Here is a 22,405-nt window from a genome sequence, read left to right as displayed (position 1 = left end):
CACTAGAGGACCCTGGGGCACTAGAGGACGCTGGTACACTAGAGGACCCTGGGGCACGAGAGGACCCTGGGGCACGAGAGTACACTGCACACTAGGGTAGAGCAACATCCTCATGGAAAGCAAAAGTGTGCTGAAATTAGAACAATAAATGCTTAATAGACTAAAACCCTGGGGAGTTCAAACCAATAAGTCAGTCCACTCCTACATAGTTCATTTTAACACCTTTAGATTTAAGAGGTATTTATAACTAAAATATAATCATAAGGTATTTTTCTCCAATAACATGATTTGCACGGTTTGAAATGAAAGCATTGCTAAAGAATGCAATCATCTGGCCACATACGAATCACCCTCCAAACGTATTTAAATTCAAATAATTCCAGCTATTCATAAATTGTTCTCAAGAAAAACATAAACCTATCCACAATCTAAAGGCTGAGACCATAATTACCCAAGAACAAAGTCACACGTCAGATATGTAGTTAAACCAATATTCATTCAATTAGGGTTGAAAGAAAAAAAATTTGTATTACTACTTTCTACTTGAAATATGTTGTGATAGTCAATTAGCTAAAAACAAAAACAAAAAAAGACAATTTTTTCTGGTCAAAGACAGGGGAAAAATGGACAATTTCAGAAATGTTGGAACTGTTGAAACTGTCTAAGTGTAAATTAATTAATTTGACATAGATCTTCTCAGATCAGGTTTAATGTTAGCATAAGGCACTAATGTCACTGAAAATATAATCAAAGTTTAAAAATTTTTAACATAATATTTAGAAAAGTATTTAAATACATGCCTAGATCTTCATATTTGTATGATATTTTGCCCCAGATCACAGCAGGATCCTATCTAATGCAGGTACTTAAGTACTTAAATGAATAAATCAAAGTGGTGGGAGAATGACATAAGGGGAGAATGTGGGCCCAAACATGTATTATCTGGAAGTAATTTCTATTTTGGTGACCAACATTTTTATTAGCACATTAAAACAATGTACTAACTTGAGAACAGCATGCATATACCAATATTTGTATATTAATTTCTTTGCAGACATTTAACAAAATTTTTGCCTTAAAGGAAAAATTTTTAATTATTTACACGTCTAAATCAAATGCTAGGCACAAAAGATTTCTAAAACCAAAGACCTAAGACTTATTGAGTAAGAAATCCTCCCTATTGAATGAAGAGTAAAAAATTCTTATATGACTTTTACTCAATTACTAAATCTCTTTTTCCATTTATGTAATATTAAGATATACCTGGCTCAGCAAACCAATGGTGAAAAAAGTGGTTCCACACTCACTCCACCAATGAGATTACTTTTTCAAGTTTTTAAAGAGAAAGGAGTAAAACTGTATGTGAGGTGTTTGTAAAAGGCATTTTCATTCCTTGCTGCTGCTAAGTCTGCCAAGTCACTTCAGTCGTGTCCGACTCTGTGTGACCCCATAGACGGCAGCCTACCAGGCTCCCCCATCCCTGGGATTCTCCAGGCAAGAACACTGGAGTGGGTTGCCATTTCCTTCTCCAATCCATGAAAGCGAAAAGTGAAAGGGAAGTCGCTCAGTCGTGTCTGACCCTCAGCGACCCCACGGACTGCAGCCTACCAGGCTCCTCCATCCATGGGATTTTCCAGGCAAGAGTGCTGGAATGGGGTGCCATTGCCTTCTCCGTTTCATTCCTTAGGTGTACTTATTTTTTGGGGGGGGCCTGCATTTTCACAACTCTAGGCTATGTCTTAAGACTGAAGTTACAAACTGGTGGCCTGCAAACATGTCTTCTTTGTTCTGATTAATACTTTCAATTTTTAAAATTTCATTGCTTTCATTTAAACAGCAGGAATCTTCATATAAACATCCCGACATCTGATGTCAGAGAATCAGAAGTCCTGGTAACAGCACACTTGGACAACAACCAATAGCTGGAGCTGAGACACGGCTGCCTCTTTCACACAGGGCCTGTCATTGTCCCCACCTCTCTTACTTCTCCTTGGCCACCTTCTTTCATTAGTATTATCCATCCAGGCCCTGTAGGCATTTCCAGTTTTGGCTTCCACCCTCGCCTACCTCATCTAGCAATCCTTTTGTGAATTCGAAGAAACTTCAATATGGAACTCATAAATTTCCACTGGACTTCTAGAAAATAAATTAGTGAAATACCTACCAGGGAAGAGGAAGGAGTTCTTTGAAAAGTGCAGGGGTTCCCCTCCTCATCTTTTTCAATCTTTCCCTTCTTGATTACCAAGATGTAAGTGATGTATGCTGACATTACCATTAAATTATTTCTAGTTTATAAGTAGGCATGACAAAATGTACTGATTCTTCTTTAAGGATCACTATACAGAGCAATTTATGATGAGCAATCTCATCCATTAATGCACACCCAACCTCTTTCACTGGGAAGCTGACTATACCCACCGAAAACTAAAACTGTCACTGAAGATGCAGACAACAAATCAATCTGCAATTATGTACAATTGAGAGCTTCCAGAAGGAAACAGATGGTTTATGATCAGCAATTATTAGGAGCCACAGTAAGTTCATCAAGAATAAGACACCAAATAGATGTCACTTTCTATTTAGATAAAATTAACACATTGGTAGATCAGAGGAATGTGGTAGAAATTGTAATGATTTCAACAGAGCTCTCCATGAAATCTCCTATAAGATAACAAGGTAAAACATGGGCTGGATAATAAAATATTTTTAATTGGCAGAATAATCTTTCCCCCAAAATTCTGAATCTGTGTCACTGGGAAAAGAGTTCTCTAGTAGAGCACTAAGGGTTTGCTTGCTTGATCAACCTCACTCTCTAATTGCTGGGTATTCAACATTACTTTTTATCACTAACTTGAAAGATAAAAAACATAGCTATCAAATTTGCAAATAACACAATGCTGAGAAAGATATATAATGGGACAAATGACAGAAACAATGTCTGAAATGACTGAGCTAGAACAAATGGACTGAAAAGAATATGACATTTAATAGAGATATATATGTACCTGCAGTTAGATTTAGAGGGCCAACTAAAAATGTCAAAGACACAATTAGAGAGGAGGGGACATTGCTTTAATAGCACTTCACATGAAAAAAAATCTGATTTTAGTTAACCCCAAGATTAATACATATCCACAGTGGGTTGGGGCTTCTACACAGTGAGTTCATGCAGTAGACAGGTGCTGTCCTAACAGTGGAACATGACTGCCCACCGTTATGGAAAGTCAGATTACACTTGAAGCACCATTCTCCATTCTCAGGGGCACTTGTTAAGAGGTACTCTGAACACCTAAGGGGCTTTCGGATGAGGGAAACGAGAAATGATGAGGTCACTGAACCGACTAAGTTAAGAAACAGCTGAAAGAAATGGGGATGTTCTACCTGGAGAAGAGAAAATTAGGGGAGACATGATGGCCGTCTTCAAATGTCTGAAGGATTGCTATGTTGAAGAGGGAGTAGAATAGTCGTATGTTGTTCTAAAGGGCAGAACTAAAACTAAAGGAGAGAAAGTTAAAGGGCAATCATTTTAGTCAAAAAAAAAAAAAAAAGCAAAAACAAAAACCTTCTCCAATGAGGAAAGCCATGAGCAGATAAACAATACTCTCTCAAGAAGGCTCTCAGGAAGTCAGTCTAATGGGAGGTTAGGCCAGATGAATCCTAGAATCTCTTCCAACTCCACCATTTTTGACTCCACAGCTCCTGAATGTTGTTTGCTTTAAACTAGCCTTGCATTTTCTCAGATAGCCATCATGAGAGAATCTGTGTTACTTTTTATAAGGTACCATTCAAAAGACAAGAGGCAGAACTTCACCACCAAATGAGAGTGGTGATCCCTTCAAAGCAACCACCTGAGACAGCTGCATTCTTATTCCAGAGCTGATAGTTCTCAAAAAACATCACCGAAACTCTTGTAGGATGCCTGCAGAGTCCATTTCTGATTCATATACAATACAGTCTCACTGTTTAGTAGCCATGTCTACACCGCTGGTGAACACAAACCAGCCTACTCATTTGGTACACTTCTGGCCCTCAGTGGGAGTCCAACAGTAACCCAAATAAGATTCATTTCTAACCAAAATCTACTTAGCTTGATCATCTGTCTTAATTAAGGCCTGCTCCCAATGACATCAGGATGATTTCAAAAACCTAATTCATCCATGGACACATAAAAATTTGACATTAGATACAAATTAATATTATATTAATTAGGCTCTTAAATGCTCACAAAATGTAAAATCAATCTGAACAAAGACAGCATGACCGGAATAAGAACATAACTTCCAAGTTTATTGCTTTGAGGGACTGTATACAACCTATTTTGTTGTTGTTGTTGCTCTTTTTTAAAAGCATATTATGTTCTAAGCAAACTTCATGTGTTGGGTTCCGTTATAAAGACCTCAAAAACTAGTACTATAGATCTTTTTCCTTTTCCATATTCCTTTGAATCCTTAAAGCTGGCTATTGTCTTCTTTTCAAATAAATATCCAAGGTACTTAAAAAGTTAAAAAAAAAACTATAAATAATTTAAACAACAGAAAAGTTTTTCAAACCCAAGACACTGTTCACATTAGTATGGTTTTATAAGTCACACTGTTTGAATGCAAGCTGAATACATTATAACATTTGGGATCAATGTCTCTTTTCCTTACTAAAGTCCTAATCTATTTCTGCAACTCTCAGCCATAAGATTTTCAATCTCCCTATACATTTTTATCCTCTAATTTAAAAAATACTTTAACTTTCTGAATTAAAAAGGCAAAAATCGTACTTTAAAGTCCCCTAAATATATCTATTAATTTTTAAACATTGAGGATGATTCCAGAACTAAACATTGTCACCACGGTGAGAATTTTAGTGGAAGTTAGTTGGGCATCAGTTGGCTTGTTGTCTTGGTAGTGAGTATCTATGTAATAAATAGTCATCCACTTGATTCTCCTTTTGTATTTTAACAGAATGCCTGGTACCCAGTAAATAAAGTTAAGAACCTGTTAAGAACTGCAGTGAAGATTTTGTTCTTTACAGATTGCAGCAAGTCTGAGTTGAGGAAGCTCTGACAGATGCAAAAGGTACACCTGTTGCAGGTGCACATACAGCGTAACCGGGCATGGCTGCGAAAACACACAGAAGGACAGGAGTTGAGTTCTTACTTACCAATATGGCACAAGTCAGAGAGTGCCAACTTTAAAAAAAAAAAAAGACTTAGGCATAAGCAACACTAAGGAAAAGGACAGCGCGGGGCATGCTAAAGTTGTGCAGAATTCCACGTTTACAAAAAAATATAATCAACAGCAATAGCTCCCTCCTCCCTCCCTATAGCAAATCTGAGGAAAATCAGCTAAAACTTTTGCTTTTTTTTGGAGGGGGGATAGAATTATTAGTACAAGGGTTTTAGTGGAATAAATATGCACAGCAATAGATGGCACCCTCATCTAAATCAATAAAAGAAAAACTGAGTAAGCCACAGCATCCACTAAAAGGTCAGAGCTGGCTAGCATTGAAATAACCACCCCCTCCTCCTCCCTCAGGATACACACATGCCTGAAAACCAGGAAGGAGAATAGTGACAAATACACAAAAGAGTCAAAAGACGAGTATGTATATTCAACCTGAGGAGATATGAACATCGTCTTTAATCCATCAAGCACCATGGCTCCCCGAGGAAATCAAAGTGCTTCATATATTTCTACTTGAACCCAAAATATGGGGTTAATTTTCATCTGCTACCAGCAGCTAAGTATCTGCTAACATAGCAGCTAAGTATGATAACATGAAACTCTGGGTAAGGGTGTAAAAATCAACAATGGATCCAATTGATCTTAGATACAAAATTTAGGGAGGCTTTCTGACTCCTTTCTGGTTGAGTGAGTTGCACCTGTTGGTACAGGCACGTGGAGCCATTTCACCTCCACTTTAAAGACCAAAGTAGGGGGTCTCCAATGACTGCTCAGTGGTCAGAGCCACTCAGACATACAAGGCCATCACACCACCCCTCAAGAGGTACTGGCGCAGAACCCACTCAGAAGAGCGCCACCTGATGAATCAGTTACATCCTGTCCTGTAACACCTGAACATTTTTTAGAGGCTTCTCTAAAGGAGAAGTCCTTCCCAAAGCACTGGCCCAAACTGACTTGGCTTAGCTTGTGAAATCTGATGAGACCACAGCACACGGTGGCATGACTGTGGAAATTAGCAGCGTCCCAATAATGCCTAATTCTCAACAGGAAGAAAAACAAGAATTAATTTTTCAAAAGACTCTTATAGGCTAGAGGTACTCCGTTTTAAAATCTGACTTGTGATGATGAACACAGCACTCGTACTAAGTCACTGCCAGCTGTCATACTGGAATCCATCTGTTATTTTATAACTGAATCTGACTCTTCAACATACACAGGCTCTGCCCACCAAAAAGGAGGGATGCAAAGTATGCTTAGCAACAGGGATATGCTTCATGAGAAGTAGTTTCGGATTAACCATATAAACAAGTGTCCATGTATGTACATTTATCATATACACACGTGCACACACACACACACACTCACAAATATTGCAGTAAAATTCTAAAAACACAGTTGCAATTATTTACAAGATTAAGATAGTGCATTTACATAGTGGAAAAAAAAAAAAGACACCATAGTATACAGTTAGGCAGTAAGACTGACCAAGCAGTGCGTTTCTGGATAATTACTAATTACAGTGAAAGAGATCTGGTCATCTACAAGAAAATGTCAACAAAATCCCACAGAAGCCATAAGGAAAAAGTAACTTACAAAGGAAGCCATAAAGAAAAAGTAACTTACAAAGCAGTTTTTAGAAAGACCCAGATTTTTCTCAAATTCTCTATTCTATCAGTGTTGCCCATGTCTCGGTAGAGTCTGTCTTTGTAATGATCCTCTCTGTAGATAACATACATGAGAGTTTTAAAGCAAAGGTAAAACAGAAATAAGGTTTTGCTTATCTAATAGTAATAGGAATGACTTCTCTTCCAATACAAATAGAACTTCAAGGGTTTGCTGCATTTTTTAAAAGTAGTAGTTAATGGAATAGCAATAAAGTTAACTCTGCTTTGAAAAATCTGTACAAATTAACACCCTTTTTGAAAAATCTCAGCTTCTAGCAATTTTTGAGTATTACTCTGTTATACTGTAGTTTTCATAAGAAAAAAATAACTTGGAGAATAACATAATAATAAATGAAATAAACTATGACGTTCTGAGAAACGCACTGCCTGAAAAACTACCTTGTCACAGAACAGAATTTATACGAACACAGTACTTGAGGAGAATGCCATTAAGAGCCATGCAATTTTAAGGCAGTTAGTAAACTACAAAGATGACCACAGTTATGTGCTTGTGCATATGCATGTACAGATATATAATAAATGTACATAAAATTTGTGGCTCATAACACTCCATGTAAAACATTTTTATAGAGGGAATTCCAATTACAACTGCTTTTAACAGCACTAAAAAAAGATGTTATATCCTGAATTCAAACATACCCATAATTTAAACAAAGATTCATAAATGATTTTAGAATCCTTCACATACTCGAAGTCAATTGATCAGCAGAAAAAATATAAAAATGAAATTTTTGTTCATATGAAAATGCTTTATTAGCATGATGTCAATCCTACTTTATGGCAGTAAGACTAATTTTTTTAATACTGGGTGAGGGGCTGAGTTTTACTGTACTATCTTATTAAGATAGTTACAGCCTACTCAAAAATATTCAAATATTGTCAGATTATATATACTTTATATAACTATATTTATACAATTTTATTCTGGTATTCAAACTAAACTTGCATTTACTTAAACTTGTCCCTTCTCATTACAAAGTCTCTGTTGCTGAACAACTTCTCTGTGACAGAGATTCCACCCTCATGGCTAACAATGACATGCAATGTTACCACAAACCATGCAACATGAAAATGACGGCTGAGCAAGTACTTACGGGTACATGGCCATCGTTGTCAATTTAACAAAGATATCTTTGCTGGGTGCATCAGCAGTATTGCAAGTGAAGGCTTGTGGCGGAGGCATTTTGTGTTTCCTGCAGAAATCAGTAGGTGAAATACTATACTCTTGTTTAACTTCATGCAGGTCTGACTTTGCAGCTACGATTAAGCAAGGTATTCTGCTGTCCATAAAGTGTTGCTATAGAATAAAAAGTGAAATCAAAATTTGATGACAAGCTCAAAAATTACTAAATTTCATTCAACAGGCACTGAAATTTTTCTCTAGATAGGCAAATCATCAACAGTTTCAGGGAGAAAGTAAATGAAGAGGCAAGGATTGGGAGATGTCTAGGTCACTGACATAATAAGACCAGGGCCACTTTTCTAATGCAGATAATGATACAAACCTATAACAATTCTTCAAATTCACTGTAATTAAAAAAAATTTGTTTTAAAGATCTAATACCTTGAAATAGAAAGAAATCCACCTAATTTCTTCTATCCTAAAACACACTATTTTCATTTTTTTATATTACCTCTAGTCCTTAGGGCTTCCCTGGTAGCCCAGGACAGTAAAGAATCTGCCTGCAATGCAGGAAACCTGGGTTCGACTCTTAGACTGGGAAGATCCCCTGGAGAAGGGCATGGCTACCTACTCCAGTATTCTTGCCTGGAGAATTCCATGGATAGAGGAGCCTGGCGGGCTACAGTCCATAGGGTCACAAAGAGGCACGACTAAGCGATTAACACTTTCACTTTCTAGTCCTTAAGCACATGCATATATATATATATATATATATACACACACACACACATACACATTCACACACACACACAGATATTTACATAGTGGCAGTCATGCTGGATATTACTATTGAAAATACTGTATTTTCCATGTTTTCAGAATTCAAAACCATTATTTTTAATGACTATATAAATTTCACAGGATTATTTTATCTCAATTTGGTAAACTACCTTCCTACTGTTAGATATGTGGATTATTTCCAGGTTTTTGCTATTAAAAACAATCCTAGAGGAAATTCCTTTGTACATATAGTTTTTTTACTCTTATTGAATCATGTTGACAATCTCAAAGTAACTTACAACTTTTGAAGCCTCATGTTTATCTCCTTGCTCTATTAATCTTCTTGGTATAATTGGCAATATGTAAACCATGTGCATTTCTAAGAACTTTCACTAATGCAGAGGTTCTTAACCAGGGACGCACATCAGAATCACTCATGGAAAAAAGTATTTTTAAAAATACAGATGTCTGGGACTGTACCACCTCAGAATGACACCAGAACCTTTAGGGATAGGGTGTGTCTATCTTTAAAAAGCTCCACAGATAATTTTCTTGCATTTCCTTGGTTAGAAAGCACATTACAATTCCATTAAACTCCTTACAAAGTTAAACTCAGTTATAGGCCAAAATTGAAACAAACCTTAAAAATCCTGGCACAGTATTCAAAGGATTTAGGATTACTGACATCATATACCAGGCACACAACATCACAAAGGATCTCAGCCTCAGTCAAAAATTCCGATTCTGAGATATCATGCAACTTGGAAAAAGAAAAAGACAGTGAGAAACATAAGTATCATAACACTGATGCAAAATTAAAGTCATGAAGCTTTATTACTTGCTTAACTTGACTTAACTTAAAAATACCAGTTAAGCATAATTTTTCAGACTCATTAGAAGTAAGACGCAGAGATAAACAAGTAGCTTTCTGATTTTGGTAGATGAAAAATGGTGATTAAGGTCCTACAGAAACTAACATTTAGTGAGTGACTAAAGTGTGCTGGGCAGACCCTTTACATGCATTCTCTACCTAGTAAAGATAACAAAAAGGTTACTGAGATTAGGTCAACTGCCAAAGATAACTCAAACCAAAATATGAATTCAGATGATTCCCAATGGGAAGCCCAGGTGGCACAGTGGTAAATAATCAGCCTGCTAAGCAGGAGACCTGGGTTCACCCCTGGGTCGGGAAGATGCCCTGGAGAAGGAAACGATAACCCACACCAGTATTCTTGCCTGCCAATTCCATGGACAGAGAAGCCTGATGGGCTGGAGTCCATGGGGTGGCAGAGTTGGACACGACTGGGCACATACACAGGACTCCCAAGTGTTTTTTCTTTCTACCACACCACTCTTCCTCCCCACCAATCAAAAACACAAAGCAAAGGATGGTACACTAAGATTATCACTGACCACAGATAAACTACCACACACCTGCACTAACGCCTTCAAGCTAATTTCTAGTCAATAGTAAAGGATGTAGTTTTTAAAAATATAAATGAAAGAAAGACCAAGTGGATTGAATTTTTTTTTTACTTTTTTATGGTGGTATTACATACAATTAACCACACAAATAGATAAATTTTTACCTGTATCTACAACCATGTAATCACCACACAGATTTAAGAGAACTAAAATTAAATCTAATGACTAAGTCAGGTAGAAAAATAAAGTCACACAAAAGCCATTAAATTAAATCCAATTATGTTCTCAAAGAGTCATTTTTAAAATGTACCCAATAATTAATAATCTTTATATGCCAGAAAATTTCTTACCAACAAATATTTCTCTTGTCCATAGACATAAACAGTGTTAATCGCATAGTACGATTTATGATCATCACGAATTTTCTTCTGCCTCTGAAAACAACCAAAAATCTCAGTATTTACAGTAAGAAATCACAGTAACTAGTTTTCATCAGCACATGTACTTTGTGTATATGTGTGGGTGTGTTACCAAAAAAAGGACACTCTTCCCTATGCTATATATTATTTATCAGTACAAAGAGCATATTGATTTTCTTAGTTCTTAGGCTCTAAAATAAGAGATGCCTTTGTTCTGCAGAAAGGGAAAGCAGTAGCTGACAAGGAAGTAAACTGTATTCACTGAGCCACCTGCTGGCAGTTCTCATTACACTATGATTTGGCCTTGCTATTTCACCTGAAAATATGTCGACCTCTTCACTCAAGGCAGCAGTCACAATCAGATATCAGCAATATAGAGTGCTACGTTTACTTCATACCAAGCCCTGTGTCTGATACTTTCATATGTGTATTTATTTAATCTCCATCTAAATGTTAAAAAAAGACACCACCAAATGATGGCTAACACCAATGAAGCAAAGATAAAGCTAGTTCAAAGAGATTACTGTTGTATTTTAGTTGTACTTTACTATTATACCCATATATCATCTAAAAAGGTTAATGGTTATGAAAAAATTATGTAAACACATGACTACAAAAATCTACTGAGTAAAGTTCTAACTTTCTGAGCTCTCACCATTAAGTTTCTTCCAAGAAGAGCCTGAAGAACTCCACTTTTCCCACAGTTTTTCATCCCAATTACATTACATCGGAATACGTTTCTTTGCGTTTGTTTTTTCTGAAGGTCTATCTTTTTATCTCTTGTTACTAAAAAGGAAAATAAAAAGCTAATTATGTACCACGTACACTCACTGAGCCTTTACTTCACCTTCTGCAAAATATGATACTGCTAGTTATTATTTTTATGAAGCATTTGATCAATAAACAAACTGTATGATAGCCAACCTGTATGTAAAATGAAGTACAGAAGATAATACAGAAGGGCCACTTTAGTGAAAAAGGTGCATTTCTGAAAGTCAGTTGTAAATTTCTAGCAATCACATATTTATTTTATCATAAAATAAGTAGAACCTTTACATAAGAAAACAATATTCCCAAAATGAACGAAAATTACAATGAAAGTAGCACACACTACACCCCATCTTTTTTTCTATTACGTCATAACAAATTATAAACTGAAAGATGCCACCTCAAAACGTTACTCTCTTGGGTCTATAAACAGAAAGGTGACAGGCACTCTAGATTTCCAAGGTAAATCTGTAAAAGAGGCAGTGCTGAAAACAATCCTGTATCAGCAGAGCAACAGGCATCTTTCTTGAGGGAAAGAGACCTCCTTAAGCTGCACCCAAAGATTTGACTACAAGAAAGCTCACCAGAGACACTATTTATAGTAGCAAAAAACTGAAAATGATAAAAAACACAAAATTATGGAATAGTTCAGTAAGTTATAGACTATCCATACAATGATACATTATATAATATTAAAGATATATAAAATACACTTATTGATAATAGAAATATGTCCACAATATTTTGTTGAGTGGAACCTCATGCTGGCTAATTCCTTATTCTTTGGTGCTGAAGTAAATACTGTCTAATTGGTTAAGTATTTTAAAGGGTACTTGCTCTGTCAATTTCTCACAGGTTGTCTTCTTGTAACAAGGCTTCCTGTAAGATATGTGCCTATTTCTTCCCACCAATTAGGATATAAAAACTTCTTGAAATGATCAGTTCCCTAATTTATTATTTCATATTACATCTATATATATATTTTAAGTGTAGCACATTGTTTGGCAAGAATGCCTGTTTAACATTACAAGATCTGTAAAAAATTTATTAATGTGGTAAAAGGTTATAAAACTGAGATGTACAATCAGTACAATATGAGGATCATGCGTTAATACCCATTGTTTTTATTGTTTAAAGAAAATTAAAACACAAGATGGACTGTAAATACTTTTAAAGTCTATAGCCTTCCCTAATTTTCATCCATGAAGTACCCTAGGGGTATACTAGAAGTAAAACCTTTACTTTTTCTTTCTTGATAAATAAGAAATCAAATATTTCAATTCAAAAGAGATTATCAAATCATGGGCAAACAAGAGTATACACAGGAAGACTAATGAAGATGCATTTATTTTCACTCTTTTTACATATGAAACTGGAATCTTGAAAAAATATATCTAATTAAAGAGTATTTACACACTTACCTGTGATGGCTGAAGCCTGAGATTCTTGTTCAGTCAATATTGAATAGCCTAAATAACCCAAATACTCCAGGCACCGCTGTACATCTAAATAGGTCGTGAGCCTAGGAAAAAGTTGAAAACGCGGGAAGTTTCTAAAAGAATATCTATTTTAAAAAATCACAACAGCTCAAATAGCTTTAACACCAGACCAAGATAATTTTTGTCAGACTGCTTTAATTTCCCACATGCCCAACCATGGTTCTTCCAACAGTGACATCCTTAGGGCAGAGAAGAAAGGGGACCACCACGTAAGGGGTGGAGGAGGCTCCTGTACCTACTCCATCGGCCTGAAAAGAGCAAAGCCACACAGATGAGCAGTGAGCACCAAGAGCACCCTGTGCTCTAGGTTAAGATCTACAGCACAGATATTTTATGTTATCTGCTTCCCAAGTTACATACTATACTGCAAATACTGGCTAGTTAAGGATTTAATTCTGAAAGGGCATGCAAAAGGTGCAAAACTAAAAGGTTGAAGGGCACTTGAAATTAGTTGGCCTGTCTTATGAGACGAAAAGGAACAGAGCCTGGTGTTGAGAAAGTTATTCTCACCAAGGGTAAAGTATTAAATCATTATGCACCAGCAGAGGATTTTCCTATCACCCTAGACAAGAGGTCAACTTTGCTAGGTCTAGACTGTATCTAGACTGTAGACACCCTCACTAAGCCTAAGAGTGCATTCAAAGCAAACAACAATCCCTCAAAGTGTCTTCCACGTCAAGTAAAATATGCTCTCCCCACATTCCAAAAATATGAGTTTCCCAGGTGGTGCTAATGGTTAAGAACCATCTGCCAATGCAGAAGATATAAGAGACGCGGGTTTGATCCGAGTCAGGAAGATTCCCTACAGGAAGGCATGGCAACCCACTCCAGTATTCTTGCCTGGAGAATCCCACGAACAGAGGAGCCTGGTAGGCTACACTCCATAGGGTCATAAAGAGTTGGACACGACTAAAGTGACTTAGCACATACATATTCCAAAAATAAAATAACTGTGCAATAACAGTGATGATTCCTATTCCCTTAATCAAAAAAGTATTAAAACAAAACATTGTAAATCAACTATACTCCAATAAAATTGTTTTTAAAGTATTAATGTTTAGCTCCATTTTGATATTAATGTTTCCCTGTACATAATCCAAAAGCAAGCACATCCCTTCCTGATAAATTTATAAACATTTATAGTTCATCTTAGAGATAGCAGTGGCAGTATATTAATAAATTCTGCTCACAGGCAGCTAAGATGGAAGCATTTCATAAGATCCGACAAATTCACAAAATAACGCATGTAATGCACCCCAATTTCAAAGCAGCTGTAATTATAGAGGAAAGAAGTGAGCTCTATACTCACGTCCACTGGGAAAGGAATCCCTGGTAGGTTATCCAGCCTTTTTCATTTGTACAAACTGTGTTATTCACATCTGGCCCCCAAGGTATGTAAGGGAAAACTTTAAACAAATCCTTAAGCTCATCAGGTGACAAAGCACAGTCTCTATCCTGAAGATACACAAGGAAGTATACATAATGTTTAGATATCTAAGAGGATAATTCCCAAACACAAGAGCATCCTAATCTTGTAAAGCTATGCTTCCAAAAACTAACCCATGAAAATAAATTTTACATTTTATCAAGAAAACTCCTTGCATGTATGTACAGAAACCTATGCAAGAATCGTACAGAAACCTATGCAAGAATCTATCAGAAACTAGACTCTTTCATCTTGAGAAAATAATAAAGTAAATAAGAAAAAGTATTTTTGCTAGTTTTAAGAGCTTTTGAATAATTTCTGGCTATGAGACATGAGCGGGGCTAGTGGTAAAGAATACGTCTGCCGATGCAGGAGGCATAAGAGACATGAGTTTGATCCCTGGGTCAGGAAAATCCCCTGGAGAAGGAAATGGCAACCCATTCCAGTACTCTTGCCTAGAGAACCACTTGGACAGAGAAGCCTAGTGGGCTCGAGTCCACAGGGTCGCAAAAAGCCACCCATGACCGTGGCGACTTAGCGCACAGGACATGAGCACCCAATAGCTCAGGGAACAGAGCCACATTATTCACAGAGAAACATTTCATCATACATCACAGAAAGCTGCAGCTGAGAGCTTACCAAATCATGCTTATCAAAAGTACTTTGGAGAAACAAATATGCATGATGATTTAACTCAGTAGTGCAATCAGGAGGTATTTTTAGCCTGTTGATGAAACAAAAAGGTAAAGTAAATCATTAATCAAATATTAAAATTTAATTTGAGAAATGAATATGAAATTGCAACAAGTTCTCTTTGTAAGAAGAAAGCACTTACAGAATATGTTTGCTGCAGCCATTTAGACTTTCCCAGGGGAAGTCACTGCATTGCTATGGTCATCCTCAGAAGAGCCATAATAATGCTCCTTCCAAGGTGACATATACATTTTCTTAACTATCTGAAGGGCAGGTTGTATTAAAAAATGTACAGATAATAGTGATTAAACTGTAATCAGTTTCTAGTAGTTTCTCCTACTAACCAATTGTAAGTCAAAATTATGAGCTTTATACAGTATCAACATTGTAATGAGTTGAAAATGATGCAAAGAGATGTTATTTCTGCCTGATTTGATTTCTGACCCACCCTAAATCTGAATCAATAAATATTTATCAAATGCACTGAGATACTGGGGACATGAAAACATGACAGGCTCTCTACCTCTAAGGAACCACATTCAAGCTGGAGGCAGAACACACGCAGATAATCTCACCATCTCAACGGAAAGAGGCAACCGCTGAGTGGGCGAACTACAGATGCCAGGGGAGCTCTCGAGAAAGCAGACACCTTGGTCTGGGGATAGGAAGGTGTCAGCACTGCTGAGAGACACTGTACTTGAACTGAGACTTGAAGGATAACAGACATGAGTTGGGTGGAGGGAGAAGAAGCAAGAGTAGAAATACCATGGGCAGAAGCCCAGGGTGGGAAATAATATCTGATCTGTGGACTAGAAGTAGTTTAGTATTTACTTCTAGAGTGAAGGCAGAGAGTGAATTGGAGCAGAACAGATCAGGAATGACTTTCTATACCTGGTTAACAAGCTTGGGCTTTACCCCGTCTTGAAGGCAAAGTGACATGACAAAATCTGTGTTACGTATCTATCAGGATTAATTCTTGCCACAACGTGAAGGATGAGAGTAGAGAGTTTAATAAGGAAACTCAAGACATGGCTCTAAAGAGGCTCTTTTACAAGAAATTAAAGGTAGAGTGCACAAAGAAATTAAAAGAGATTTTAGCATAAGTCACAAAGTCATAAAAGATGGAGTTTCCTTACTGTCATACTTTACAAAGCAATAAGCAAATTTCTACGTTCTGTAGAATTTACCTACCCACATAAATGGCACGGAAAAGAAAGTTTGATAAAAAGGTCTTGGGACAAATGCATTCATTCCATACGTATTTATTGAAAAATTTGGGAAATTACTTAAGCCAAGTTTGAATAGCTTTGACAAGGGAAGTTTCAACTTAGAACTGATTAATGGACCAGGAATCCAACCAGAAAGTATTTTGCTTCCTCGGTGATGGGGAAGGAAAAAATGACAGTTTTTCTGAACCCTTACATGGAGAGCTAGCAGTACCATGCTAAAATTTAAAAAAAGGAGAACATGAAGATAATGTGCTATTGAAAGAATGAAGAAAAAAGGCAAAAGGATCAAAGGCCTGATCCTGGGAAGTCACCTCCCTGAGAAGCCTACTTCCCTTGGGTACAGGAGAGGCATCCTACAGTAAGGCAGTCTCCTATTTCAGGATGATGCTAGGTTCATTGCTAAACAAACAGAACTTAAACACGTCACTATTTAAAGGAAAATAACCAAACAGAGACTGGTTGCTTAGGAAAAGTACTTTATCCTAAACTGAGAACAGGCTATAAAACTCAGGGAGGACAAAGAAAAATGCTAACCAATATATTTTTGACTCCTTTGATTCTAAAAACAAGTTCATCTAGCTTCTCTTATCTCCTTCCTCAATAAAACGAATTTTAAAATATAACTGTATTCTCCATAAGAAGAAGAGCAAGAGGCTGAGCCATGCTATAAATCAGTGGCTCTTAACTGGGGATCATCTCACACCCACGGGCACATTTCTGGCTGTCACGACTAGGGGAAGAGGTGTTGTTGGCATCTAAGGATGTGCTAATAAACATCCTGTAAAGCATAGAACAGGCTCTACAATAATGAATTATCTGGTCCAAAATGTCAACAGTGCTGAGGCTGAGAAACCCTGCTATAAACAGCTCTATAAATCTAAATTATTCCCAACTAGCTCAAAGCCTACTACCTACGTGCTAAATAAAACTTTAAAATACTGGCAAGTGAAATCAATGAGAAGCCAAAGGTACATACAAGGGGAATAAATATTCAGGTGTCAAATCCAGATCGTCATCATAACCAAATCGTCGAAGCACAGTCCAAGTAGTTTCATGTCTCCCTCTCTGAATAAAAAGTGTGTGTAAAAAAAGAAAACCTGAAATAAAATAAATTAGTAAATATAGCTGATGTGAAAATGGGTACAGGGTCACATGGGAGACAGGCATGTAACTCACAATGGCAAGAGCTAGACTCACGACCACATGTGTACTAGCTGTGCATACTGCAGGTCAGACCAGAACCAAGTTCACGAGTGTCTCAAAGAGCTGGTTTCAGAAACATTCCACATATACACCCAGGTCAGCAAAAGGTGGTACCGGATGAAAGGGCCAAAAACACATCCCAAGGTGTGTACTGACATCCACAGAGTTATACGATAAAAACAAATGAAATCATTTTCGACATCTGTGTGCTTATTTCTATAACGAGAAAATTGGTTTCTGATTTCACTGTGGCTCTATAACATATTTTACTTGGTACTTGGAACATTCGGTACTTGGTAAATTTGATTGGGAGATAAAATGTCTTCCTTAAAAATAATTTCTATTTAGAGGATGCTTATGAGTAATAAGAATTTTAAGATAAATTTATTTCAGAATTCTTTTATCTTCAGAGGGAACTCTGCACTCTTGAAATCCAATAAATTTCCCTACCTCTAATTTATACTGACAGTAGAGGTAACTATCCCCACCGATGGCCTGCCTCTTCCAACTCTGAAACATCCAGGTTAGATTTTGTTACACTAGTAAACACAGACGCTTCCCTAAACATCTAGATAGCACTATAGGCTGTTGCCTGCTGCCAAATTTTTTTAAAGTTTGAAAGGGGGGAAAAAAAGCACCTTTCGCCCACCTTTCAGCGTCAATCCACTGTCAGCCACACCATCACTTATATGTTTTCTGACCACATTTTTGACATCTTCCAGAGCTTGAGGGGCTAAGGGAGTGTTGAAACAAATTCTCTGGCAAAAGACATAAAGTTAAAAACAAATCAGCATTAAAGTCACAAATAATACAAATATTAATCCACAGAGCAACATTAAATCAAAAAGTTGTAACCAAAGGAAACAAATTCTGAATTAGGACAGCCTCTACTTTGTGTTAAGTAAAGCATGTCAGACCAAGAAGGGCATGTTTTTCCTACCTTCCCCATCTGGTTCCTAAAACACAGAGCTCTTTGTGTAACTATGTTATACAAAACCGAGAAGGAAAAATAATTCAGAATTCAGACTTCAAGTCATTCTTAATACACCCATTGTACACTGTGAAATGACACTCTTTCAGAGTCCCCTTAACTCCTAAGCAAAAGAGATTTTAGCCCATAGGTAAAGATTAAACAGCCTGATGTGAAAGAGAGATTTTACATGAAAGAGTATGCATGTTTATCAAAATACCATTCATCATGCCAATAAATTTTTTTATAGCTTTTCTCAGCGAAAAAAAAAAAAATCAAGATATACAAATATCTGAAATAAGAGAAAGCTACCTGAAAGAAGTTGAGTTCAGCATCATTGAGGGTACCATCATTATCTTGATCAGATATTTTGAATATACGAGTAAGGGCTTTTATACAGGCTGGTTTCATCTATAAATCATTGAGGAAAAATAAATTGTTTTAATGCAAATAGTTGGGACTTTAAAATATAATTTTCATAAATATATTGAGAATTCTGAATGTTTTCACTGTCAGATACACAACATCAAATATAAACAACATGAAAAATAAACTAAAGCAAAGCCATTTTTATCCTCAAGCCACTTTAAATAAATGAGACAATATTTACTTGGACCAATATCTGGAATAGTTAAACTCTCCCTTCATGACCACATACCTCTGAAGATGAGCAAAAGAGAAATCAATCTTTAGAAAAAGTCATTCTTCCAGTCATTTAGAAGAGATGTCCTCTCTCATTCCATGAGCTGACTTATAAAACTATAGCAAAGGCTTTTCTCTCTCAGCTTCTCTGATTTTTGACCTTCTAGCAGTACTCTTGCCTGGAAAATCCCATGGACGGAGGAGCCTGGTGGGCTGCAGTCCATGGGGTCGCTAAGAGTCAGACCCGACTGAGCGACTTCACTTTCACTTTTCACTCTCATGCACTGGAGAAGGACATGGCAACCCACTCCAGTATCCTTGCCTGGAGAATCCCAGGGATGGGGGAGCCTGGTGGGCTGCCGTCTATGAGGTCACACAGAGTCGGACATGACTGAAGTGACTTAGCAGCAGCAGCAGCAAAATAGGACTAAATGTTTCAATCTGTAACTTGTGTTATGTATCGAAGCTGGGATATAAAATGTACTTCTTCCCAAGAAGATGACAAAACAGCATTGGTTGATGTGCAAAAGTTCTTTCTTTTTCACTACTTGCCTATTATAAGAATTATATTTTTCAAAAAGAGAACCTTGCCTTTTGTGACTCTGTAAAACTTTTATAAGAAAAGCTGCTGGAAATGTTATTTTGACAATTTTAATTTTAGGATTTATAATGGATAGAACAAATATTTGACTATTTAAAATAAGGCCCACATGCTTCTAATTTATATAATTGCTATAGGAGAATCATGGTCAACAATTCTGAGAAAATAAAACTTTCAGGGACATTTTTCAACACTGCAAATGTGGAGGGACATATCTTATGGACATCTGAGTGCGAGAAATGAGATGGTGAGGTGAGAAAATGAACACTTGTTAGTTTATTTACTCCCATGATACGGCTATCCAGAGCAAGCAGTAATGATGAGTTTTGGTCACACTATCATAACAAACCTAAATGCATAAAATAATTTCTTTTAAAAATAGTGAGGAACAGTTATCTTCCAAAATAGGCGCAATTCCTCCTCCTCCTCCTCCTTTTTTTTTTTTGGTTTAAATAGGGGCTCTAGGAGAGCAATTTGATAGAGTAATAAAAAGCTGAAATCTAAGATATAAAGAGATTAGAAAGAACTGAGAAAAAGAAGTCAAACATTTAGGAGGCATGGTTAGGGATGTCTTTATAAAAAAGTGCTAAATGGACTATAACCTATCACATCCATAATCATGAATAACATGATTTTTTTAACATTTTTATTTTGTATTGGGGTATAGCCAATTAACAATTTTGCTGATAGTTTCAGGAGAACAGCAAAGGGACTCAGCCATACATATACATGTAATGGATAACTCTTCAAGTAAAAACAAGTTATTGCTTCTGTAAATATGATCCTAATATTAGATATTCAAGATTACTAAAGATCACATTATATTTTATTTTCACTTCTTTTAAAAATATGTTGCGTAATAATCTAGATGTTTCAAAAAGGAACAATAGGTAGAATGATGCAAAAACCAGAATCTAAAAATAACTTTTTATTTGCAAGTGTTTTTTCCTTGTATCATAAAATGCTATGTTAAAAAAAAGTAATTGAAGAAAAATAGTGATGCATTTTTCATTAAAGCTTGAAATGCATCAGAAGCTAAAGTGCTCTAAGGTATTGGCTCAATATGATATTTAAATATTAACCATCTTAAAATACAACACCAAAAAATGACTACTTCTCAAACGCATTAAAAATTACACTTCAATAAAACTTAAAAATGTGTTGTTTAGTTGCTAAGTCATGGTCAGCTCTTTTGTGACCCCATCTTTTGTAGCCCCCCAGGTTCCTCTGCCCGTGAGATTTTCCAGGCAAGAATACTGGAATGGGGTGCCATTTCCTTCTCCAGGGCATCTTCCTGACCCAAGGATTGAACCCATGTCTCTCGAATTGGCAGGATTCTTTACCACAGAGCCAAAGGCAAGTTCCACCCCTCTCCAAAAGAGACAAATTTTACAGTAATAAAAATAAACTCACTTTGCATGTAAGTAATCTAATCCTCACACAGATCTGTTTCATTATTAAGGTAAGCAGAGGACTCCATAGGTCATACAGAGTCCATCAACCACTGGAAACATATTTCCAGTTCAGGCTTTAATTATCTTGATTTGACCTACCTACTTCAAATCTATGTTAAAAGCTTATGAATGTTATCTAAATAAAAGACTCTATTGTAAGTTTAGACTCAAGGCTTCTACTTGTATAAATCAAGGCATTATAGTCTCTAAAAGTTACAGATTCCACCTCAGGAAGGTCTGCCTAAAAAATGACTAACAGATGGTAGTAAGTGTTTATTAGGGAAAGGAGGATTAGCAGATTAGCAGAACTAATAATAGGCCTAAGAAAAAAGTAGCAATTAGAGAACTGAGAACAAACTAACAGAGGGGATTCAATGTACTGCCAGGCTAAGCTCAGAGGTAAATCTCTATAGAATGAGACTGCCTACTGGACCACTAGGAAAGTTCCAGAATCTGTATTTTAAACAAGTATTTTAACCTAGTGACTATTATGAGGTGAATTTCGGAAATACTGAATTAAGGGCAAGTTAGAAAGAAACATTTCAGTTAAGAATATAAACCAGGATTAAGGAAGACTAAATCAGGGTCAGATTAAGGGATAACTCAGATTAATATTTATACCAGAGGTCAGCACTTTTATGGTAAAGCAATTAATAAGACATAATAATAATGTCTAACAATAAATAAAGACATAGCAAATACTTTAGGCATTGGGGGCTAACAGGCAAAATCAAGGATATCATGTAGGTACTTAAACAGCAAGAAATAACCAAGTTTATTAAACTTAAAATATAATAATAACTGAGTATACCTTTGCTCTATAGGTTTACTAATATTACAGAAGGATAGAATTCTTCTTGGAAGGATAACAATTGGCTTAGTTGGGGTTCAAAGTCAGTGTTCCCTATCTTGTAATAAACTATAATGGAAAATCAGTTCAGTTCAGTTCAGTCGCTCAGTCGTGTCCGACTCTTTGTGACCTCATGGATTATATAATCTGGAGAAGGAAATTATATAATGGAATATAATCTGCAAAAAATCCCACAAAAACAAAAAAGACCACTGTGATACACACCCAAAACTAATCCAGTATTGTAAATCAACTATACTTTAATTTTTAAAAAAGCTAGCTAAAAAATAAATTTAAAAAAAAAAAAAAGCTAGCTTTCCCTATCATGAAAATCAATTGCAGATATTCAGCTATTAATGCTGATCTGTAATGAGATTTCACGTATTTCATCTCTGAAAATGTCTTTTTGCACAGATGAACAATCCCAATAGGGACACTGATCCATAAACATATAACTTTCTTTG

The 22,405-nt window shown here is 36.3% G+C and overlaps 1 protein-coding gene across 9 annotated transcripts in view; it reads right to left on the bottom strand.

The window, feature by feature from the left end:
* The window catches only part of RHOT1 (ras homolog family member T1), a 59,976-nt gene that overhangs the window by 8,042 nt on the left and 29,529 nt on the right, over window positions 1–22,405 (bottom strand). For 4 of the 9 annotated variants that reach the window (XR_005721639.1, XM_040244004.1, XM_040244006.1 and 1 more), the window contains exons 9-20: window positions 18,707–18,805; window positions 18,074–18,182; window positions 17,198–17,318; window positions 14,939–15,023; window positions 14,183–14,328; window positions 12,796–12,896; window positions 11,262–11,392; window positions 10,538–10,621; window positions 9,403–9,522; window positions 7,954–8,156; window positions 6,798–6,893; window positions 4,986–5,108 (exon numbers count right to left, since the gene is read on the bottom strand). Coding sequence is in view for 8 of the 9 variants with exons in the window: in XM_040244004.1 (XP_040099938.1) it covers window positions 4,986–5,108; window positions 6,798–6,893; window positions 7,954–8,156; window positions 9,403–9,522; window positions 10,538–10,621; window positions 11,262–11,392; window positions 12,796–12,896; window positions 14,183–14,328; window positions 14,939–15,023; window positions 17,198–17,318; window positions 18,074–18,182; window positions 18,707–18,805 (1,418 nt within the window). In the remaining variant the exon portion in view is untranslated. The remainder of the gene's footprint in view (window positions 1–4,985; window positions 5,109–6,797; window positions 6,894–7,953; window positions 8,157–9,402; window positions 9,523–10,537; window positions 10,622–11,261; window positions 11,393–12,795; window positions 12,897–14,182; window positions 14,329–14,938; window positions 15,024–17,197; window positions 17,319–18,073; window positions 18,183–18,706; window positions 18,806–22,405) is intronic. The other 5 variants (XM_040244005.1, XM_040244008.1, XM_040244010.1 and 2 more) reach the window with 3 other exon arrangements.

This window comes from Oryx dammah, unplaced genomic scaffold (genome assembly GCF_014754425.2).
Source record: "Oryx dammah isolate SB20612 unplaced genomic scaffold, SCBI_Odam_1.1 HiC_scaffold_8, whole genome shotgun sequence".
Taxonomy (NCBI): Eukaryota; Metazoa; Chordata; class Mammalia; order Artiodactyla; family Bovidae; genus Oryx; species Oryx dammah.
The sequence above is the reverse complement of the archived record's forward strand: the minus strand, read 5'-3'. Positions and strand labels throughout refer to the sequence as shown.